Here is an 18,946-nt window from a genome sequence, read left to right as displayed (position 1 = left end):
GAAACAAACGAGGTGAGCAACTACTAGAGTTTGCTATGGAGCACGAGATGGTGACCTGCAACATGAGATTCCAACAAAAGGACTGTAGGAAGTGGACATGGCAATTGAATGACAGGAAGTCCAAGAAAATGACAAATATTTTCATAAGATAGATAGATAGATAACATCAGTGCAGCAGTGCCAAAGTTTCCAAGGAGTGAATACAGACTTGGACCACAGTCCAGTTATCACAAACATCAAGATGAAGCTAAGAGAAAGTGTACGACACAGTTTAAGAAGAGAAGAGATGCGGCAAGGCTAGGCAAGGAAGAAATGGGGAATGCGTACAGAGTAGTGCTCAAAGAGAAGATGAGGAATGCAGCCACAAAGAAAGACCTGGATAAGAGAGTCGAAGGGATAGCCACGGCAATAGAAGAGGCAATTGAGCAGATTTTTCTCTTCTTCCAGAATAATCAATAAGAAGCCGCTTATGCAGGAGACCCTGAAGTTGGTCCAAGAGAAGAGAGCACTGAAGATCAGAAGGGATGTTTCCGAGAGGGCGGAACAGCAACACAGGGTGAAATGCAATGAGACAAGGAAAGCAGCCAGAAAGGATAAGGTGAAATGGTTAGAGGAGCAGCGTGAAGATATAGAGAGGTATTATGGTGAAAGTAAGACCAGGGAGGTATATAAAATTGTTAGGAATATTAACAGGAAGTGGCAGCCAAAGACAAGAACAAAGAGGTGCTCATGAACAAGGGAGAAGATTATGCAGTGATGGACAAGATATTGCACCAATCTATAGAAAGCACAGTTGGATCTGAGTGTCTCAGACAGACTGAATGAAGAACTGAAAGAGATATCCCCACTGATCATCAAGAGCTAGATTGATATTTCAAAGGAGGAAGTAGAAAGAGCAATGAAACAACTAAAGAACAACAAAAGCCCTGGACATGATCATGGGAGAGATGATTAAATATGGCGGAGAAAGTATGATTCAGGAAATACACCGACAATGTAATATAGCATAGAAAGAAGGGAAGGCACCTAAGGAATGGACAAGGTCTGTGCTAGTGACAATACACAAGACAGGAAGTGCACTGGAGTGCAAGAACTACAGAACAATTGCTCTAACATGTCATCCAGGCAAGGTGCTGATGATGAAATTGACGGAGAGATGAAGATCGCAGATAGAAGAACATCTAACGGATAAGCAAGAGGGATTCAGGAAAGACAGAAGTACAATACAGGAGATATTGGCACTAAAATTGATAGCAGAGACAGCTTGACAAAAGAACAAGAACATCTACACCCGCTTTGTTGATTTTCAGAAGGAATTTGACAGTATAGATCAGAAAGTGACTTGGATGGTGTTCGAGTTGTACAGAGTGGATAACAGTGATACAGTTGTTGAAGGATATCAGTGACAATGCGGAGGCAGCAGTGAATGTGCAGAGAGTTGGGAAATTGGTTTAGAATGATTACAGGTACGAGATAAGGAGATCTGATATCGCCAAGTATCTTCATCACTCATCTAGGGAGACTGATGGACAAGATCAAGAAAGAGGTAGAAGGGATATCTGTGCACAGGATAAGAATTAACAAGTTGAGATCTGAAGATGATATAGTTATCACTGAGGAAGACGAGGAGAAGCTAGCAAAAATGGTGCAGGTGCTAAATGAGCGGGGAGGGATAGCTCAGTGGTTTGAGCATTAGCCTGCTAAACCCAAGGTTGTGAGCTCAGTCCTTAAGGAAGCCACTTAGGGATCGGGGGGCAAATAGATTTAAAAAAAAAAAAAAAAAAAAAGGCTGTCAGGGATGGTGCGTGGTCCTGCCACAAGGTCCCTTCCAGCTCTGAGATGTGTATCCCTATATATAAGGGAAGCAGTACGGACTGATTACGAACATCAATAAAACAATGGTATTTGCAGATAAGGAAATAGGAAGGCAGATCAGTGTAGGTGGAATTTCACTAGGGAACATAGAAAAGTTCACATCTTTGGGGGAGTAATATAAGGTATGATCTAGACTGTGAGAAGGAAACAGTGATTAAAATAGCAAAAGCAAGTGAGTTTTAAGACAATGGATAAGATCTGGAAAAGCAAAGCAATTAGCTTAGGAACAAAGCTGAGCATTGTGAAAATGTGCATATTCAGCAACATGTTTTTACATACATGAGAAATGAGTGATAACAAAAGATTTGAAGAGAAGAATATTGGAGTTCAAGAGGAGCTGTTATAGAAAGATCCTGAGAATAGGATGGATGCAGAGAATCACCAACGAGGAATTATGTAGGAAGATACAGTTGAAAGAGAACCTACTGCAGAAGGTTATACAATGGAAGTTACAGCTATTCAGGCATATTTGCAGAATGAACAACAAACAAAAAATGAAGACCCTGATATTCAGCATAATGGATGGTCTGAACAGAAGAAGCAGACCCCATACAGAATGAGTAGATGATATAGTAGATTGTTGCAGAGCTAGTCTACAGAAACTAAGCCATTCCACACTGGAGAGGGAAAAATGGAAGGAAATAGAGACAGGAATCAGACACCAATGGGTGCTGAGCCCATGGCTCTTGATGGTGACAACGACTATTAAAAGAGAAATTGCCACAGTGAACTAACAGGTTTGAAGACTTTAAAATAAACAATCACTCAATAGTGAACAAATGAAGATCCATAAAATCATGAGTTCCTGTGCCTCATTGATACCTGTATTTCTTCCAAAGCCAACAGAAGGGAAAAAATGCTTTGCTGATGATATGAGAAATGCACCACTTCCTCTCCCTGGGGGATATGAGCCACTGATGATGCAGAAGTAGTAGAGGGTGTGAATTCAAGGACATTTTAGAAAACCCTGTGGATCCTGATTAAATGGCAATTGCTTCACATACTGTCATGGATGCTTTCCTAACACCATTATTGTCTCAGCTCTTGGTTATGTTGACACAGATGAACAATACCACTCTCTCCTTCCAAGCTGAGTAGGGCAAAACTCACTGAACAGAAAGCAATTGCTGGAAATAACAAAATCAACTTCAAAGTGGGAATCTCACGGAAATATTTGGTTTTCTTAGTGCTCCTCACCTTTTTCCTTTGACTTTACCACTGGCTGTATTTTCCACATATCTGCAGAGCATAACAACAATTTGTTCGGAGACTGGCTACTACTGGCTCACTGTCAGGAGAATGAGAATGTTGTTCAAGCAATTCTCCCTCCTCCTATTTTCAACAGGATTACTACTATTTTGTTCCTTTGTGCTGTGGCCAGGTGTTTATATGTCAACCAACCTCCATTGTGCCTTCTGCCCAGAACACTAATTACATCATGCACAACCACATTACAGGCCCCTTTAGTACCTCTACCAATTACTGATGTCCCACATAAGAGGATACTGAGGGATCTGATAGGCCTCTTGGAGAAGATGGCAAAAGAGGTCTGAGTGATCATATTGTCCTGGACAATGCCACCCAATACCCAGAAGTCTATGAAACAAAACATCCAAGACAATAACAAAGGAGTTGATTCAAATCCTCTCCAGGGCAGAGATTCCTGAAAAGATATTGTTGGATCAAGGAACCACCTTCACTTCAAAGCTGATGAAGGACCAGTGTGTAGTGCTCTTCATACAGGTCCTGGCAAAACTAAGCCTACCATCCACAGTTTGACAGCCTCAATAAACACTTTAATAGTACACTAAAGTATATGATGCAGAAAGTGGTGAGCTGGAACAGACAAAAAAAAAATGGATAATTTACTACCTTCCTGATGTTTGCAGTCAGGTAAGATCTCCAGACTTCCACCTGGCTTTCCCCATTCCAACCCCCATAGCATGCTGCACATTGCCAAGGAGGACTGGGAAGAACAGCCTAACCAGAGGAGGAACATCATTGCTCGTGAGATGCGTATGTGGGCTCCAATCCTGCCCCTTCCCCCATATTGTGCAAACCCCTGGAAAAAACACAAGAGGCTCAAAAGACCTATTATCAACAAGCAATGGTTCAGAAATTCCCAGAATTGAAAGCAATCTCCTGGTCAGATGGCAGGGTCCATAATAAAATAACAGAAACCATCAGGGAGATTAATTACAAGATTCAACAGCCCAAATGTCAGAAGCAGAACCAGATCTACCATGTGAATCTATTGAAGCCCTGGCAAGATGTAAAAGCTTATGTGGTCACCCAAAAGTGGTCACCTCAAGAAAATATGCTTCAGGGACACACAAAGAATACCCCCATAATTGACCTCTGAATAATGAGCAGAAGTTATCAAAATGACTGAACAAAACTACAATATGTTCTTTGAGAGGCAGAAGCCCAGAAGCTCATCATCATATGATCTCAGATGCCAGAATAAAGGTAAAGGTTAAACCATACACGATCCCAGAAACATAAGGAGAAGAGATCAGTACCAAAGTTAAAAGCATATTGGATTTAGGAATCACTGAAGTGTCTCACAGTCAGGGTTCCAGTGAAATTGTTCTAGTATTTAAGCCATATAGCACTATAAAATTCTGGAAGGACTTTGAAAAATTACATGCAGTGTCCTAGCTTGATGCCTATGCCATGCTTCAGACAGGTGAGCTAACTAACCATTTGAGGAAAGTGCAATTCTTGTTTACCCTTTAGTTTGAACAAGGGATTGGCACACTCCTCTGGACAGGGAAGCTCAAAAGCCACCTTCCTTTTCAACCCCCAAGGATTGTACCAGAACACTGTTCTCCCTTTTGCACTGCACTGGGTCTCGCAGCTTTCTGTGGTTCACAGATAAATTATGCCCACATGCAAGTGACTTTGCTTACCTGGGTGATATGGCTGTGCATACATAGCTCAGACTAAGGAATGTGCCTGGAAAAGGTGGAAACAATACTAGATACCCAGAGGAAAGTGAGTCTTGCCGCAAATCCCTCCAAGTGTGCAATAGGCCTAGTGGGAGCTAAATATCTTATGCTTACTGTGGGGAAAGGCGAAACCCCAATTAAACAAGCTAGAAGTGATACAAAGTTGACTCTAACCCATCCAGAAAAAACAGGGATTTATGAGGATAGTTGGGACTATCAGCAACTCATTTCCTATTTTGCTGCCAGAGCATAGACTTTGATGGACCTCATAAAAGACTGTGGCCCAGACATAGTGAAATGGACCAAAGCAGCTGAAGAATCTTTTGCAAATCTGAGGACAGCTCTTTGCAATAATCCAGTGCTAGCAGCCCCACACTTTGAGAAGGAGTTTACTAGAAACAGATACCTCTGAAGTAAGGTGGGAGCCATACTTTCTCAAACGGGAGGAGAGAAAGGCAAACCAGCCATATTCTGCATTAGGATACTCCTTTCCAAAGAACAGGAATACACCATGATTGAGAAGGAATGTCGGGCAGTAAAATGAAACTGAATTTCATTGGATTTCACATGCCAGGTAGTAAATCCAGGTTTCTGGACCTATTTTTACTATCTTTGTTTTTATCAGTTTCAGCATGAGTTTACCCTAAGAAAGAATGAGGGCAAGTTCGGTAATACAACCTTTCACATTTCATCTTCCCCACTGTTTAGCTTTGACAACTCCTTACTCCCCAATGGCTGAAATAGACAATTTATTAAACTGGTTCTTACTCCCAAACAGTGGTGGCTCAGAAACATAGACAGCTTTTGAAACATATGCTCAGTGAAGCAATACTAACAGAGTGACGGACAATCAGATCCCTTAAAATATTAATCTACTTTTAAAAGCAGCCCATCACATGCAACAAATAAATGTTTATGTAAGTTTAAAACTTCAAAACATTTCATGTGTCAGCTGCTCTGAAAAAATACACATGCAGTATAACTGATGCAGTTTTCTTCAACAGATTATTAAAAATGGGAATAATTAAACTCATTATTTAAAATGAGTTTCTTTCTAATTTAAACACTAAGGGTGTGTACACATGTGCACAAATCTTCGAAACGGCCATGCTAATGGCCATTTCGAAGATTATTAATGAGGCGCTGAATTGAATATTCAGCACCTCATTAGCATTAGGACGCTTCCGGCCGCGGCGCTTCAAAAGTGCCGCTTTCGAAAGTGCGTGGCTCGGCGCGGCTACAGGGGGGTCCTTATTGAAAGGACCCCGCAGCTTTCGAAATCACTTTATCCCGATCACTGATTGGAATAAGGGGATTTCGAAAGGTGCATGTCCTTTCGAAAAGGACCCTCCGTGTAGCCGCGCCAAGCTGCATGCTTTCAAAAGTGGTGCTTTTGAAGCGCCACGGCCGGAAGCGTCCTAATGCTAATGAGGCGCTGAATATTCAGTTCAGCGCCTCATTAGTAATCTTCGAAATATGGCTATTTTGAAGATATGTGCCCGTGTAGACACAGCCTAAGAGGCCTGTGATTATTCTGCTGGATCTAGAGAATTAGGGTTTGTTTTTTTTTTATTAACTCAATACTCTTAAGAGAAAGGATTTATGGTAAAAAGAATAAAACTCCAAAGGCTTATTATGAATTTGAACAATCTGGAAAAAAATCCTTATTGTGGAAAAATGCATACTATTAGCCTGCTTTTATTTCCACACAGTTGGAAAGTGCCCTGCAGGGTGCAACAGGCAGCGTGAGGTGACCTGATGATGCTTTTGTTGTTTTTTTTTTTAAACCAATTTGCAGACCACCATTGCTCACAGCTTATGTGGGATTTGTCTACAGTTTATCAGTGAATTTAGACTGCATTTGCAGCAGTCACAACAGCAGCTGCCCTGGCCCAATACCAGGCTTTAGGCACTTGCAGAATAGCTGAGTTATATAAACACTCTCCAGCAATATTAAAAGCAAATGTCATAATAAAGTGCACAGTTCATTTAAAATGGTAAGAATTAATATTTTAAATTATGTAGCCAAATTTATTTCAGAGATTATAAAAATGGGAACATAATCTTAGTTAATTAAAAAATCTGCACATCACAAGAGACATCTATTTTGCCTGTTGTACATAAGAATATCACACTCTGGTACAGTACGTAAAAGGATAACTTTCTTGAAATCTTCCTAAACTCCAGTAATATCCAGATATCACAAGTGTTTGTGTATCTTTTTTCCACCTGCTGCTGCATATAGCAACACCAGAAGAAAATCATTTATTTTAGCAAGCAATTAATGGAAGAAACGGGAAAAGAGAAAGGCTGCTCTTGTGGTCAAAAAACAGGACTGAGGGTCAGGACATCTGGCTTTTAGTCCCAGTGTTGCCACTGACTGCTCGGCAAACCTAGGTAGGTCACTTAGCTCTAATTTTCAGAAACAGACTTTTCTTCAATTTGCTCAGCATGTTATCTTTTTTCTCATACAAACCACAAAGACTCCCTCCCTATATGGTATCCACTTCAAATATTAGCCTCTGGCACTTCACACTTAAGTCTCTACACCTGGGAGGTACTCTTTCACTTTTGTTTCCCTATGTGACATTATCACAAGGAGCATCTTTTGGCATTGTTAAATTAAATGCACAAGCAACTAAGGGATAAGTCTTCTTCAATATCCAGCCTAGGTAAACATTCTGGCCGTTTCTATACAGGCTGCTTCCTTCAGAAGTGGCATGCTAATACACGGAATGAAAGATGCTAATGAGGCATGGATGCAAATTCACCACACCTCATTAGCATAACCTTACATGATTTGGAGTCCAGAAGACCGTTCTTCTGGACTCCAAAACACCATCTAGAAGCGCGGCCCCCGGGGGGGCTTCCAGAAGGACGTGCTTCTTCTTCCCAAAAATTTTTGGGAAAAAGCCGCCTCTGGAAGAAGCACGTCCCTCCAGAAGCCCCCCCCAGGGGCTGCACTTCTACACAGCATTTTGGAGTCCAGAAGAATGGTCTTCCAGACTCCAAATCACGTGACATTATGCTAATGAGGCATGGGGAATTTGCATCCACACCTCATTAGCATCTTTTGCTCCATGTATTAGCAAGTGGCCTGTGTAGAAACGGCCTCTGTGTGTTGAAAATCAGAACCTTTCATAACAGACTGTACTCCTCAGTCACTACTGTAGCCCAAAGAATGCAGTAACTCTATAGCAGCTGTATACATGTCTCTGTATGTGGTGGATCTGTATAGTTCTGGATTTATCAGACCAGCATTCATCAGTGTGCAATCAGCTAGATGCTTTGACTCCCCATAAAAAGGTTGGCCATGCCCAGGAGGTGCAGACTGTGTACAGACTTCCTCCAGCCTGCCTCCCACCAACACAATAAAAACTGCTCTGGTTCCATTGCATTTAGGCCTTCCAGGTTGTGTGACAGATCAATTCTAGACTAGATGTTAGCAGCAAACGTTCTGGACAGATTGGTGGTATGTGGGCATGTACACCACAAGCAAGTTTGCTTAAAGATTTATGAAGAGAGTGCAATATTTGCATCTGATGATTAGCACGCAGCTAAGTAATTTTGCTGTTGGGATGGCGTAGCCAGACAAACCCCCCCCCCACCCTTTTTTTCCCTCCTTCACTGTAACTACTTCAAGGCACAGATGTGCTAAGTCATCGAAACCATGGGAAGCACAGAAGAATAGACAAAGGGGACAAGCAGGCTGTTCCTGGAGCCAGGGGCCTCGGGCTGCCCTCGAACAGTATGGATAGTGATACGCCCACATAATATTCCAGGAGAGGAATCCTACGCCCATGTGAAAAGAATGTTCTGTCTTAATGATTCGGCTAACAGTCGGCTATCTTCACCTAACAAATGCAAATTAATCTAGTAACCGTCTTTTGAGACTGGCATCACTGAGACGTCCCAGCACAACTGATGTTAAGAAAGATGTGTACATTACCCAAGGGGTATAAAGTAGGGCCTAGCAGCAGACATGAGCTGAGCTGTAACTGCTTAACCTGCTGGTCAGGACGGGCCTTTGCCGCCCGAGGTAAGGGGACGCCCTCCTCGTACTCTTCTTCCCGAGGGATTGAGCGACAGACCCTGGCAACGCCGGAGTCGGATGATGCAGGGGTGAGAATTGTACCTTCTGTGTATTATTTTCCATGCATTTAATAGGTTAAGTGTCATTTTTGTAACTAAAGTTAAGTTTAATAATCTAAATTACCTGTAAGTTCACATCTCTTACATGCTAAACTTTTCACTGTAATAAATCATAGCAACCACTATGCTAAGCCTGACTCCTCCAGCAACTGCACTGAGCCATACACAACCAAAGAACCTGAGCTGGCTTTTGGCTAATTAACCCTTTATGGTCGGTGGTGCTAGTGTGCTGGAAACTGGGCGTTGAATTTGGCCACCTGCCAAGAGGCAAACTCCTGGGGCATCCATCAGCCACCCTGGCTGCCCGCTGTGAAGGGACAGTCTGTCCTAGCAGTTAAAGACTTGGATGTAAAAGGGACTCCTTCTGGCACTAAGCACTATCCTGATTAGCCATTCCATCAGCTGACAGATGGTCAGCAAAGGGTGAGTTTCTGATAAATGTTATGGAAGTGCCATGATTTTTATTATGACCCCAAGGAAGAAAGCAAAGGATGGGCAAAGTAGAAAAACACAATCTCCTAGTGGAGGTACTTGAGGAGAAAAGATTGAGAGCTCTGTTTCGACTATGTTAAGACATCCAGATGAATGAAGCCCCAATCATAACTTCTCCCTCTATCAGAAAGACATGGTCCCCATCTCAAAATATCTTATAATCGAAGAGATATCACTGAGACAAAAAGGTTCAAAAACCGAAATGCAGAAGAGAGATCTAAACTAAGGGCCGTGGCTACACTAGTTCCTACCTTTCGAAAGGGGTATGCTAATGAGCCACTTTGGCAGATGCTAATGAGGTGCTGCCACGGATATGCAGCCTTCATCAGCGTAATGGCAGCTGCATGCTTTTCGAAAGTACCACTTTTGAAGCGCACGCAGCTCGTGTAGACAGGGGCCTTTCAAAAGGACCCCCAGACTTTGAAAGCCCCTTCTTCCCATCTGGTTTCGGGAAAAAGAGGCTTTTGAAATCTGGGGTGGGTCCTTTTGAAAGGCCCCTGTCTACATGAGCAGCATGTGTTTCGAAAGCAGCACTTTCGAAAAGCATGCAGCTGCCATTATCCTAATGAGGCGCTACATATTCATGGCAGTGCCTCATTAGCATCTACCAAAGTGGCTCATTAGCATCCCCCTTTTGAAAGGCAGGAGCTAGTGTAGCCACAGTCGAGAAGTTTATTTAACAGATATAAGTATAGGGTTGATAATTAAACCCATGTAACTTAGTGAAGCTGCCCAAGGACAGGATTCAGAGGGAAAAGAGGAAGGTTAAAAACAGAGCCCAGAGGAATCCAGCAGAGAGGGAACGAAGCGGGGAAACACCAGGAGCAGTACTAAAATAGGACTGTCAGTCCCACAGAAGCTCAAAAAGCAGGATATCAAGAATAAATAAGTGACCAGCCGTACCAAGGGCAGCAGAAAAGACAAGGCTGAAGTTTCCATCTTGAAACTTAACTTAGGAATGACAAACAGTGGATCAGAATCAGTTTAGAGTAGGTAAATTAAACTTTCAGTGTAAGGTCAATAAGTTAATACAGCTTTTATGGACAGCCTACTCTAAGGCCTTGTCTATACTAGAATTTAAGATTACATAATACATGCTAATTAACACCTTTTAAGAGCCCAAAGTGGGTAAGGCACAATTGTCTTTAATATTCTAGGAGCATCAAAATAAAGGCTAGGATATTCCAATATCAAGTGCTAACATTACATCTTAAATCTTAGCCTAGACAAGGCCAGCGAATTTGGGAAAGAATAGGGGCTGAAAGTGTAATAATGCCAACCATGGCTCTACCTAAGAACTGAGGAAATTAGATCTTTGTTGTACACAGAAGGAGGAAAAGACATAGACTGTGTCCCAGGAAAGGTAATAGTGGGAAATGTATGAGCTCACATGGTGGGACAATTGGAGAGGCTGGAGGATAATAAGCAATATTTCAACATCAGTGATCTTTTCATTCATGTATCAGAGGGGTAGCTGTGTTAGTCCGGATCTGTAGTCTGGATCTGACCAGACCAGCATCTGAAGAAGTGAGTTAACTCACGATAGCTCATGCTCTAAACTTTTCTGTTAGTCTATAAGGTGCCACAGGACCCTTCGTTGCTTTTCATTCATGTAAGCATAATTAGTCCCATTAGTCATTGGTGACTCAGGTCCATTTTTTAATACAGTTGACATGTGCTCTCTCCACAGAATTTCTCTCTTCGCTTACTTACAGTCAATTCTGTGGCCTGCTCTTCAGTCAAAGTATTGATTTCAAGAGTTTAATGTATAAAGATAAGTTTTTTTCACGACCATCATATCAATAAAGGAAATTCATCTATCAGTATACCTTATTACACATTCTTACACCACTGTGCATTCCACAGTCTTGAAGAAAATCTCATAATTCTCTAGGCATGTCTATACGTTGCTCAGTTTTCACATCCTGGTCTCCAACTGTGAATGCACTCACTTCTAACAAGATTTAGCAAACATGTATCATACCATTGTACTCATGGTTGGATTCTGTAGTGCTCTACTAATACCATCCTGTCGAAGCTCAGGTAAAGTGGCTGAGTGGCTCAATTCCGATGTGTTTGTAGATTCAGTAATACACTTTCTGGATGAACTGATTTCAGCCTAAAGGGAATACATTTGTACATTTCAGATGAGAGATCATATTAATTATAATACTATAATGTATAATTCATTTGTTGGTATACCTTATTACATATTCTTACACCACTATGTATTCCACAGTCTGTTTATTTGATCTATTAGGGAGTATCTGTTTCAACATATACAACTTAAGAGATTAACAGAATACATGCATATAGTGCATAAGCTATATACCATGTTTCTGGAATTTACTGAGGTGCTGCAGTTCTGAACAGTTTTCACAAGGATTAAGTCTACTGATAAATAACAAATAAAAAACCTGAAGTCTCATTTATGATTCTTAGCTTCTCTTGCATGTATATCCTAGTGGATCTTAACATTCAAAAGAGATATAAGGAAAATTTGGGAGCATTCTTCAGAGAGGGAAAATGTTACCCTAAAAATGCCAAACTTTTTTTAAAGCTTTATTTTTGACATGGCCTCACTCACTTTAACAGCACTTTGGTGAATCCTTACAAAAGCATAGGTTGTTTTTGAGTAGTTTTTTCTAATGTATTACATATATAAATGCTTTCCCCTAAACATTAATCCATCTTGCCTTCTACTGCAACAGCTTTCGCTTGAAAAGGCTGAATTGGACCAATGCAAAAATCAACTTTCTAAGCCTTGTTTCTCTTCCACAATCAGTCATGATGGGACTAACAGCAGTTATTTAAATTATAGAAACACAAAAAATATCTTTAGCGAACTCAGATCTGGAACAGAAATTTTTAGGGGCTGTTATCCTAGAGTAGAGGAAACTCAAACTATACTTAATTTCATAAAGATATAACATCCCTACGCCTCAAGAATACTAAATTATTTATAATCTACATTATTAGACTATCTTGTGAGATGCTGAGTACTTTACAACAGTGGTTCCCAAACTTTTTCCGGTCGTAGAACACTTGGACATCACAGCGCTCTCTGCGGAACACTTTGTCTTTTATACATCATCATGCTAATTATGAGGAACATTAGTAATGGAAAATATTTTATAATAATATTAATTAAATTACTATACAGTACATGCAACTCAACAAATATTAATGAAAACAGACATTAACAAAACAAATATAGCAAGGATGACAGACAAAACATCCAAAAAATTATTTTTTCCCCCTGAGAATGGGGAAGAGACCACCATTACTCAATTTCAATGGCAAAACACTTTGCCACAGCTCGCGGAACACCAGTGTTCCACCAGAACATAGTTTGGGAACTGCTGCTCTACAACCTAATTGATACAAATGGGAACAAGAGGCATTCAGCACATTACAGGCTTAGGCCCTTAATTTTCCATACAAAGGGGATCAGAGAAAACCAAAATATTAACTGTTTCTTAGCTTCTATAAAATGTGTAACATTAACAAGTACTGAATGTTTAATGGTATTCTTGCTTTGAAGATTCAAGAGAAAGCAACACATTGATGGTGTAATGGGGTCATAAGGATGGGAAAAAAAGTACAGGTGGAACCTCTCTAGTCAGGCATCATTAGAACCTGACAAGTGCCAAATGAAAGAATTTGCTGGATCATGGGAGGTCAATGTTGTCTAGCAGCATTATCAACACTTCACTGCTTACTGAGCTCTTGGAAGACATTTCAGGGTAAATTAACAGCTAAACAACAACACAGAACACTGAGAGCCAGGATTGGTGGTGGCAAACAAACTTTATAGACCCATGGGGAACTTTATCAGCCAAGTCTGTGGTCAGCCAGCTAACTATAAATCATGCTGGATTATGGATATGGCAGGATGAGAGTGAGCTAGAATAAACAGGTTCAACCTGTAGTACTATTCTCTTGACCTGAGTACTTTACTAATTGCACATAACTATGAGTAAAACAGTTGGCCTGAATCAATTTTACTCACAGCATGAAGTGCAGATAAAGTGTTTTGGTACAGGGCAATACTACGCTTCCACATCCTGTGTCTGAATCTCAAACTACCGAACTTGCTTTCTCCAATCTTATTTAATATATGTGTTTTAATGTAAATATAACTAGTAGTACTAAAAACTACAAGCAAGCGATTAAGAAACAACAAGCCATATAAACTACAAGAGCTTATTTCTTGACATTTAAAATGTAACCCATTTCTCTCTCTTGCGTTGATTATGCCTTGCTGTTCAGTCTAATACTACAAGATCCTGAACACTTAACAAGTCAAGTGTTTTAGAAATTATTCCTTTTATTTTTAAAATTGGAATGAATCTTTAGCTCACTGATTGTCTCATCAATATATAGCACTCCCTTCACATTTAGGTAAGTTGACTTTTTGTAGCTCAGTTATAGCAAATATACTGCTGGCACAAATATAGGTCAGCACAACAGTAGAATGGTATACAATGCATTACATGGGAACAGAACTTGGACATAGGATTTAGAGAAGACAGAGACTCTTCCTGAGTGTATAGCAACAGCTCTTCCTTATTCCAAATGCCAACATGGAATGCATCCATTATTAAAAATCCTAATGATTCTTACACTCCATCATAATTCTAACAATTTCTGCATGTTTACACACACACCAAAAAAGTATTCCATATCAGACAAATGTTTATAAGAAAACAACCATCTTCTACCACCTGACCTGGTGCTATGAGCCAGGCAAGTCAGAAGGTACTCCTGGCTTTGGCAGTCTTGTCATAGATTTCAACATGTGGTAATCTTTACTTTGATTCTAGACCAAATCAGTATTGTAGCAAAATGCTAGGGAGAATGGTGCTACTAGAAATATAGCGTGATACTTAGATAACAGTGAAGGCAATTAGTAGTCTTTTGCTTAAGATGCAACACTGAGGTCTATCTTTATATACAGTTAAGAAAGTCTTGCCTCCATATACAACAGACTTCCTCAGTGGTTCGCTTTCCTGGGTTTAGTGACAAATATGTTGCGCATGCAAGAAATGATACTTTCTCAGGATCATATTTAGTGAAGCAGAAGTCTGATTTTACTGGACAACTCAAACAGTCGTTCTTGGTAAGAGGCCTACCCATACTAGACTAATTTTCAATATTCAATCTCTTTCACCTGTCAGATTGCAAGAGGCGTTGGGGGAGGAACACTATGCTGCTATGTTACAATGTAAATCTGTCCTCAAAGTTTTTGTTTCCTTGTAGCAATGCTACACTTGCAGCTTCTTGAAATGAAGCAATCAAACAAAAATGACAAGTACTCAATCTACCTTGAAGCTAATTTGTCTGGCAAGTTCCTTGGCCTCTTTGTCAGCCTCCCTTGAAGCACTTCCTGATGTTAATGGTAACAGGCTTATCTTCATTGCTGAGCCACACACCTCACAGCAGAAATCCTGTGACCTAATAAGTAAAATAGTTTTAAATGGACATTTTCTTGTTTTAAACATTTTTTCTTGAAAAACAAGAAACACTGATAGGACAATCTAACAAAATGCTTGGGATGCTAAAGTTAGCAAAAATCAATTAACAAGTAAAGCATGCTATCGATTTGTAGCAACTATCACTGGCTGCAGTGCTGAAATATTTGGGGTTAAAATTATATACACTCTTTCCTTTTTGTAGCTTTGGAAAATATTTACTCCTAGATTTCATAATGTTTCTGTCCTCTGATTATATTAACAATACTATCAACATTATGAATGTCTATTTTATCTCTGGTACAAATAAATTATCAGAACTAACAAAACACTAAATGCAAAAAGCCATGGTATTGCAACATAGATACTTTATACCCACTAAATTCTGAAATAGGGTTCCCCGTCTAGTGTTCACTCTATTACATTTCATATATATGATGGGGGGAGGGCTCTGTCATTATGTGATGGGAATAGCACAGTTTCAAAGATAGACCTCTGCAAAAAAAAAAAAAAAAAACAAAACCCACATACTTCATACATCAAATGGTACTTATTTAGATGTAGTCATGATATTATTTTTAAATTAACCCATTAAAAATACACAGAAGTCATTACAGTAAATTTTATATTTCTCCACAGAAGTTTAAAAAATAACAAGAAAGTTAATGAATTATGAAGCTTGGGCTTCCTTATCCATAAGACACTCTTGTGAAGGAAAACTGGAAGAAAGAGATGGTGACAACCAGATGAAGAAAAGGGAAAATATGTTCAGACACTAACTTGCCAATATAGAAAAGAGGGCTTTAAACTAGGTTTATACGGGGCAAATAACAAAAACCACAGGATAAGTATAAAAATTGTGATCTTGATGGAGAGCTGGAAGCTGGGGATGGGAATGCAAAATTAGAATAGGTTCCGAAAGTCAACAAGAAGAAAAACATTGTGGGGGTCTTATCAACATCTTACAAGCCTACACACAAATACCAGCAGTAAGGGAATAAACAGGAAGAACTGAAGGTCTTAGTACACACGCAAAATTTAGATTTAATTGGCATCAATTTGGTTGGATAGATTTCATGACTAGAATACTAATATAGAGGAATATTATTTTGTTTGTAAAGGACTGATGGGAGGAAAGAGAGGTGTTACTGCATTATATCAAGGATGTATACACTTGTTCTGAGTCCAGAAGCTCAAGAGGTAGACCAGCTGAAAGCCTCTGGGTGAAGATAAAAGGCAGGACGAAAAAAAGAGAGGCAACATCATGGTAAAATACCAAATCAGAAAGCAGCAGCAGCATTTCTAGAACATACAAATATCTAACACACATAATCTGGTAGTAACAGCAAGCTTCAACTACCCAAATATTTGATGGAAAATATTACAAAATGTCCATTAAGTTCTTGGAACGTGTGGGGGACAATTTGATCTAAAAAGTAGAGGAAGTAACCACAGAGGTAGATATTTTAGATTTGACTTTGACAAACATGGAGGAATTGGATGTGAATGTGAAGGCTGACAGCAACTTAGGTAAAAGTGATAACAAAATAATAGACTTCATGATTCTAAGGAGTGGAAAAAATAAGAAGAGGAGAATAATGACAATGGACTTTCTAGATAGGATCCCATGGGAGAAAAAGTGCAAGGGAAAAAGGAGAAGTTCAGGAGAGATGGCAGTTTCAGAAACAGATATTGTTAAAGGTGAAAGTGCCAAATAACAGAAGAACAGCAAGCAGCTAATATGGCCCCCCCAGGGGAGCTCTATAATGGCCCCAAAATAAAAAGGAATCCCTCAAAAAGTTCAAAACTGGAAAAATTGTTGAGAACGAATGAAAAATAACAGTGCATGCTCATAGAAACAAAACACAAAAAGCTATGGCACAAAATGATTTACACCTGGCAACGAATATAAAAGGCAAAAAGAAGGAATTCCGTTTAAAAAAGGGTACTATAAATATATTAGGATCAAGAGATAAATCACAGCGCAGCAGGCGAAGAGAGCTATAAACAGACAATATCAAGAAAGCTGAAGTGTTTGCATTGTGTCACTCCATTAAAAACGTTGGTTGTAACTAGCTGTTCAACACAATATTTACAAGAAAGAGGAGGCAACACAAACCCTAATAAAAAGAACAGATTAAAGAAGGTTCATATAACTTATGTTTATTCAATTCAGAAAGACCTCATGAAATTCACCCAAAAGCATATAAGGAGCTAGCTGAAGCAATCTTGGAATCAGTAGTGGTTACCTTCCAAAGCTCATGGAAGACCAGTGAGGAGCCAGAGGATTGGAGATGAGCAAATCTTTGATACCTATTTTTTAAAAGGTGAACAAAGAGGACCCAGAGAAATACAGGCCAATCAGCCTAACTTCAATACCCGGAAAGACACTGAGGCTTTCTACAAGAAGACCTGGATAATCCTCACAAATGGAGTAACAGAAATGGGAGAAATTTAATTTACCTGTGAAGCAGTGTCTCTCTAATTTTTATGTCCATGTGTGAAATGAATTTTGTTATGTGCACCAATATGGAGATGATGTGTAACACATTTTCATATTAGTGCGTAATTCATTCTGAGCATGGACCATCTGTTGTTAGGGGTGAGGGCAACGTTCAGAGAGTGGGAGAGGACTCAGAGTTTGGAGGGATGAGGGCTCTGTCTGCTACTGCTGGCTCTACGGTGAGGCTGGGGATGAAGTTTTGGTGCACAGGAGGGGGCTCCAGGCAGGGGACAAGGGGTTTGGAGTGTGACAGCAGGATCAGGGCAGGAGGTTGTGTGCAGGGGAGGGCCCAGGACTGGGGTGTGAGTTCTAGCAGGGCAAGCAGCTCGAGTGCTGGAGCTCTGGATGAGAGTGTGGGGGCTGGCATAGAGTTAGGGACTTAGTGTTCAGGACAGGACTCAAGGCTGGCATGTGGAATCTGGGAAGGAGTTACAGTGCAGCTGGGCAAAGGATTGGGGTATAAAGCAGGAAGGAGAGCAGGTGGGGTGGGGGGAGAATAGGTGGCCCACACTACCCCAAATTCACCTGCAGGTACCACCCCACCCCTGCTTTCCAGGTCCCTTTGGCTGTAATTCCCTCCTGCAGCCACAATCAGGTGCTCAAGCCCCTATTTTGTCAAAATTAATTTTTAGCAAAAGTTAGGGACAAGTCACAGGACCAAAAAAAAAAAAAAAATTGACAGAATCCTATGACCTGTCCCTGACTTTTACAAAAAATAACCATGACAAAATCTTAGTCATCTTAGCAACCTACGCTATTATAAAAGGAGAGGCAACCAGCTGTCCATCTTTCCCACCCTGGCCAGGTCCCTGGGGCTGGAGCTGCTGGTGGAGCTCTGCGCCCCAGCTGGCTTCCAGCCCCAGGGCTGTTGGCAGAGCTCCATGCTCCTGCTGGCTCCTGGCCCCAGGGCTGCTGGGGTTGCCCCATTTCCAGACAGATCCCGGGGGCTGGAGCTGCCAGGTCTCCCCCGGCCCAGTCCACATGGCTGGAGCTGCCGACGGGGCTCAGCGTCTTGGCCATCTGCTGGCCACGGGGCTGCCAGTGTTCTCCCGACCGGGTCCCGAGGGCTGGAGCTGCTGGTGGAGCACTTCAGCTGTTGCCACCACAAAGGAACGGGCCCTGCTAGCATTTATCAAAAGTGAGGCTTTTGTGAAAGTTAATGACAAGCTGGTGATTAATATCAGCGTGAAACGTGTGTATGAACATTACTTTAGGAATTATGGATACCCACTAATATTACGGTATACAAGTCTGATTAAACAAAGGAAGAGAAACAGGTTTTCTCCCACACACGAGTTGTTAAGGGACTTAATGGTGAGAAAAGGAAGCTTGAACCTGATGTAGTAGTAATGCTGAAGCCTGTTAAAAGACAAGGACACACAGAAAACCCTCGATATAGTGGACCTCATTTTACTGGACGTTGGTAATAATGGATGTTCGCTAGCCTCCCCCTCAAAGAAAGTAGAGTACTGTACTGTACTCTACAGTACTGTAAATGG

General features: G+C 40.8%; 1 protein-coding gene across 1 annotated transcript in view; it reads right to left on the bottom strand.

Moving 5' to 3' along the window:
- UBE2J1 (ubiquitin conjugating enzyme E2 J1) overlaps nucleotides 1-18,946 on the bottom strand; it is a 48,016-nt gene that overhangs the window by 7,039 nt on the left and 22,031 nt on the right. The window contains exons 6-7 of the mRNA XM_074988847.1: nucleotides 14,798-14,927; nucleotides 11,455-11,589 (exon numbers count right to left, since the gene is read on the bottom strand). Of these exons, the coding sequence (XP_074844948.1) occupies nucleotides 11,455-11,589; nucleotides 14,798-14,927 (265 nt within the window). The remainder of the gene's footprint in view (nucleotides 1-11,454; nucleotides 11,590-14,797; nucleotides 14,928-18,946) is intronic.

This window comes from Carettochelys insculpta, chromosome 3 (assembly GCF_033958435.1).
Source record: "Carettochelys insculpta isolate YL-2023 chromosome 3, ASM3395843v1, whole genome shotgun sequence".
Classification (NCBI taxonomy): Eukaryota; Metazoa; Chordata; order Testudines; family Carettochelyidae; genus Carettochelys; species Carettochelys insculpta.
This window is presented reverse-complemented; position numbering and strand designations above follow the sequence as displayed.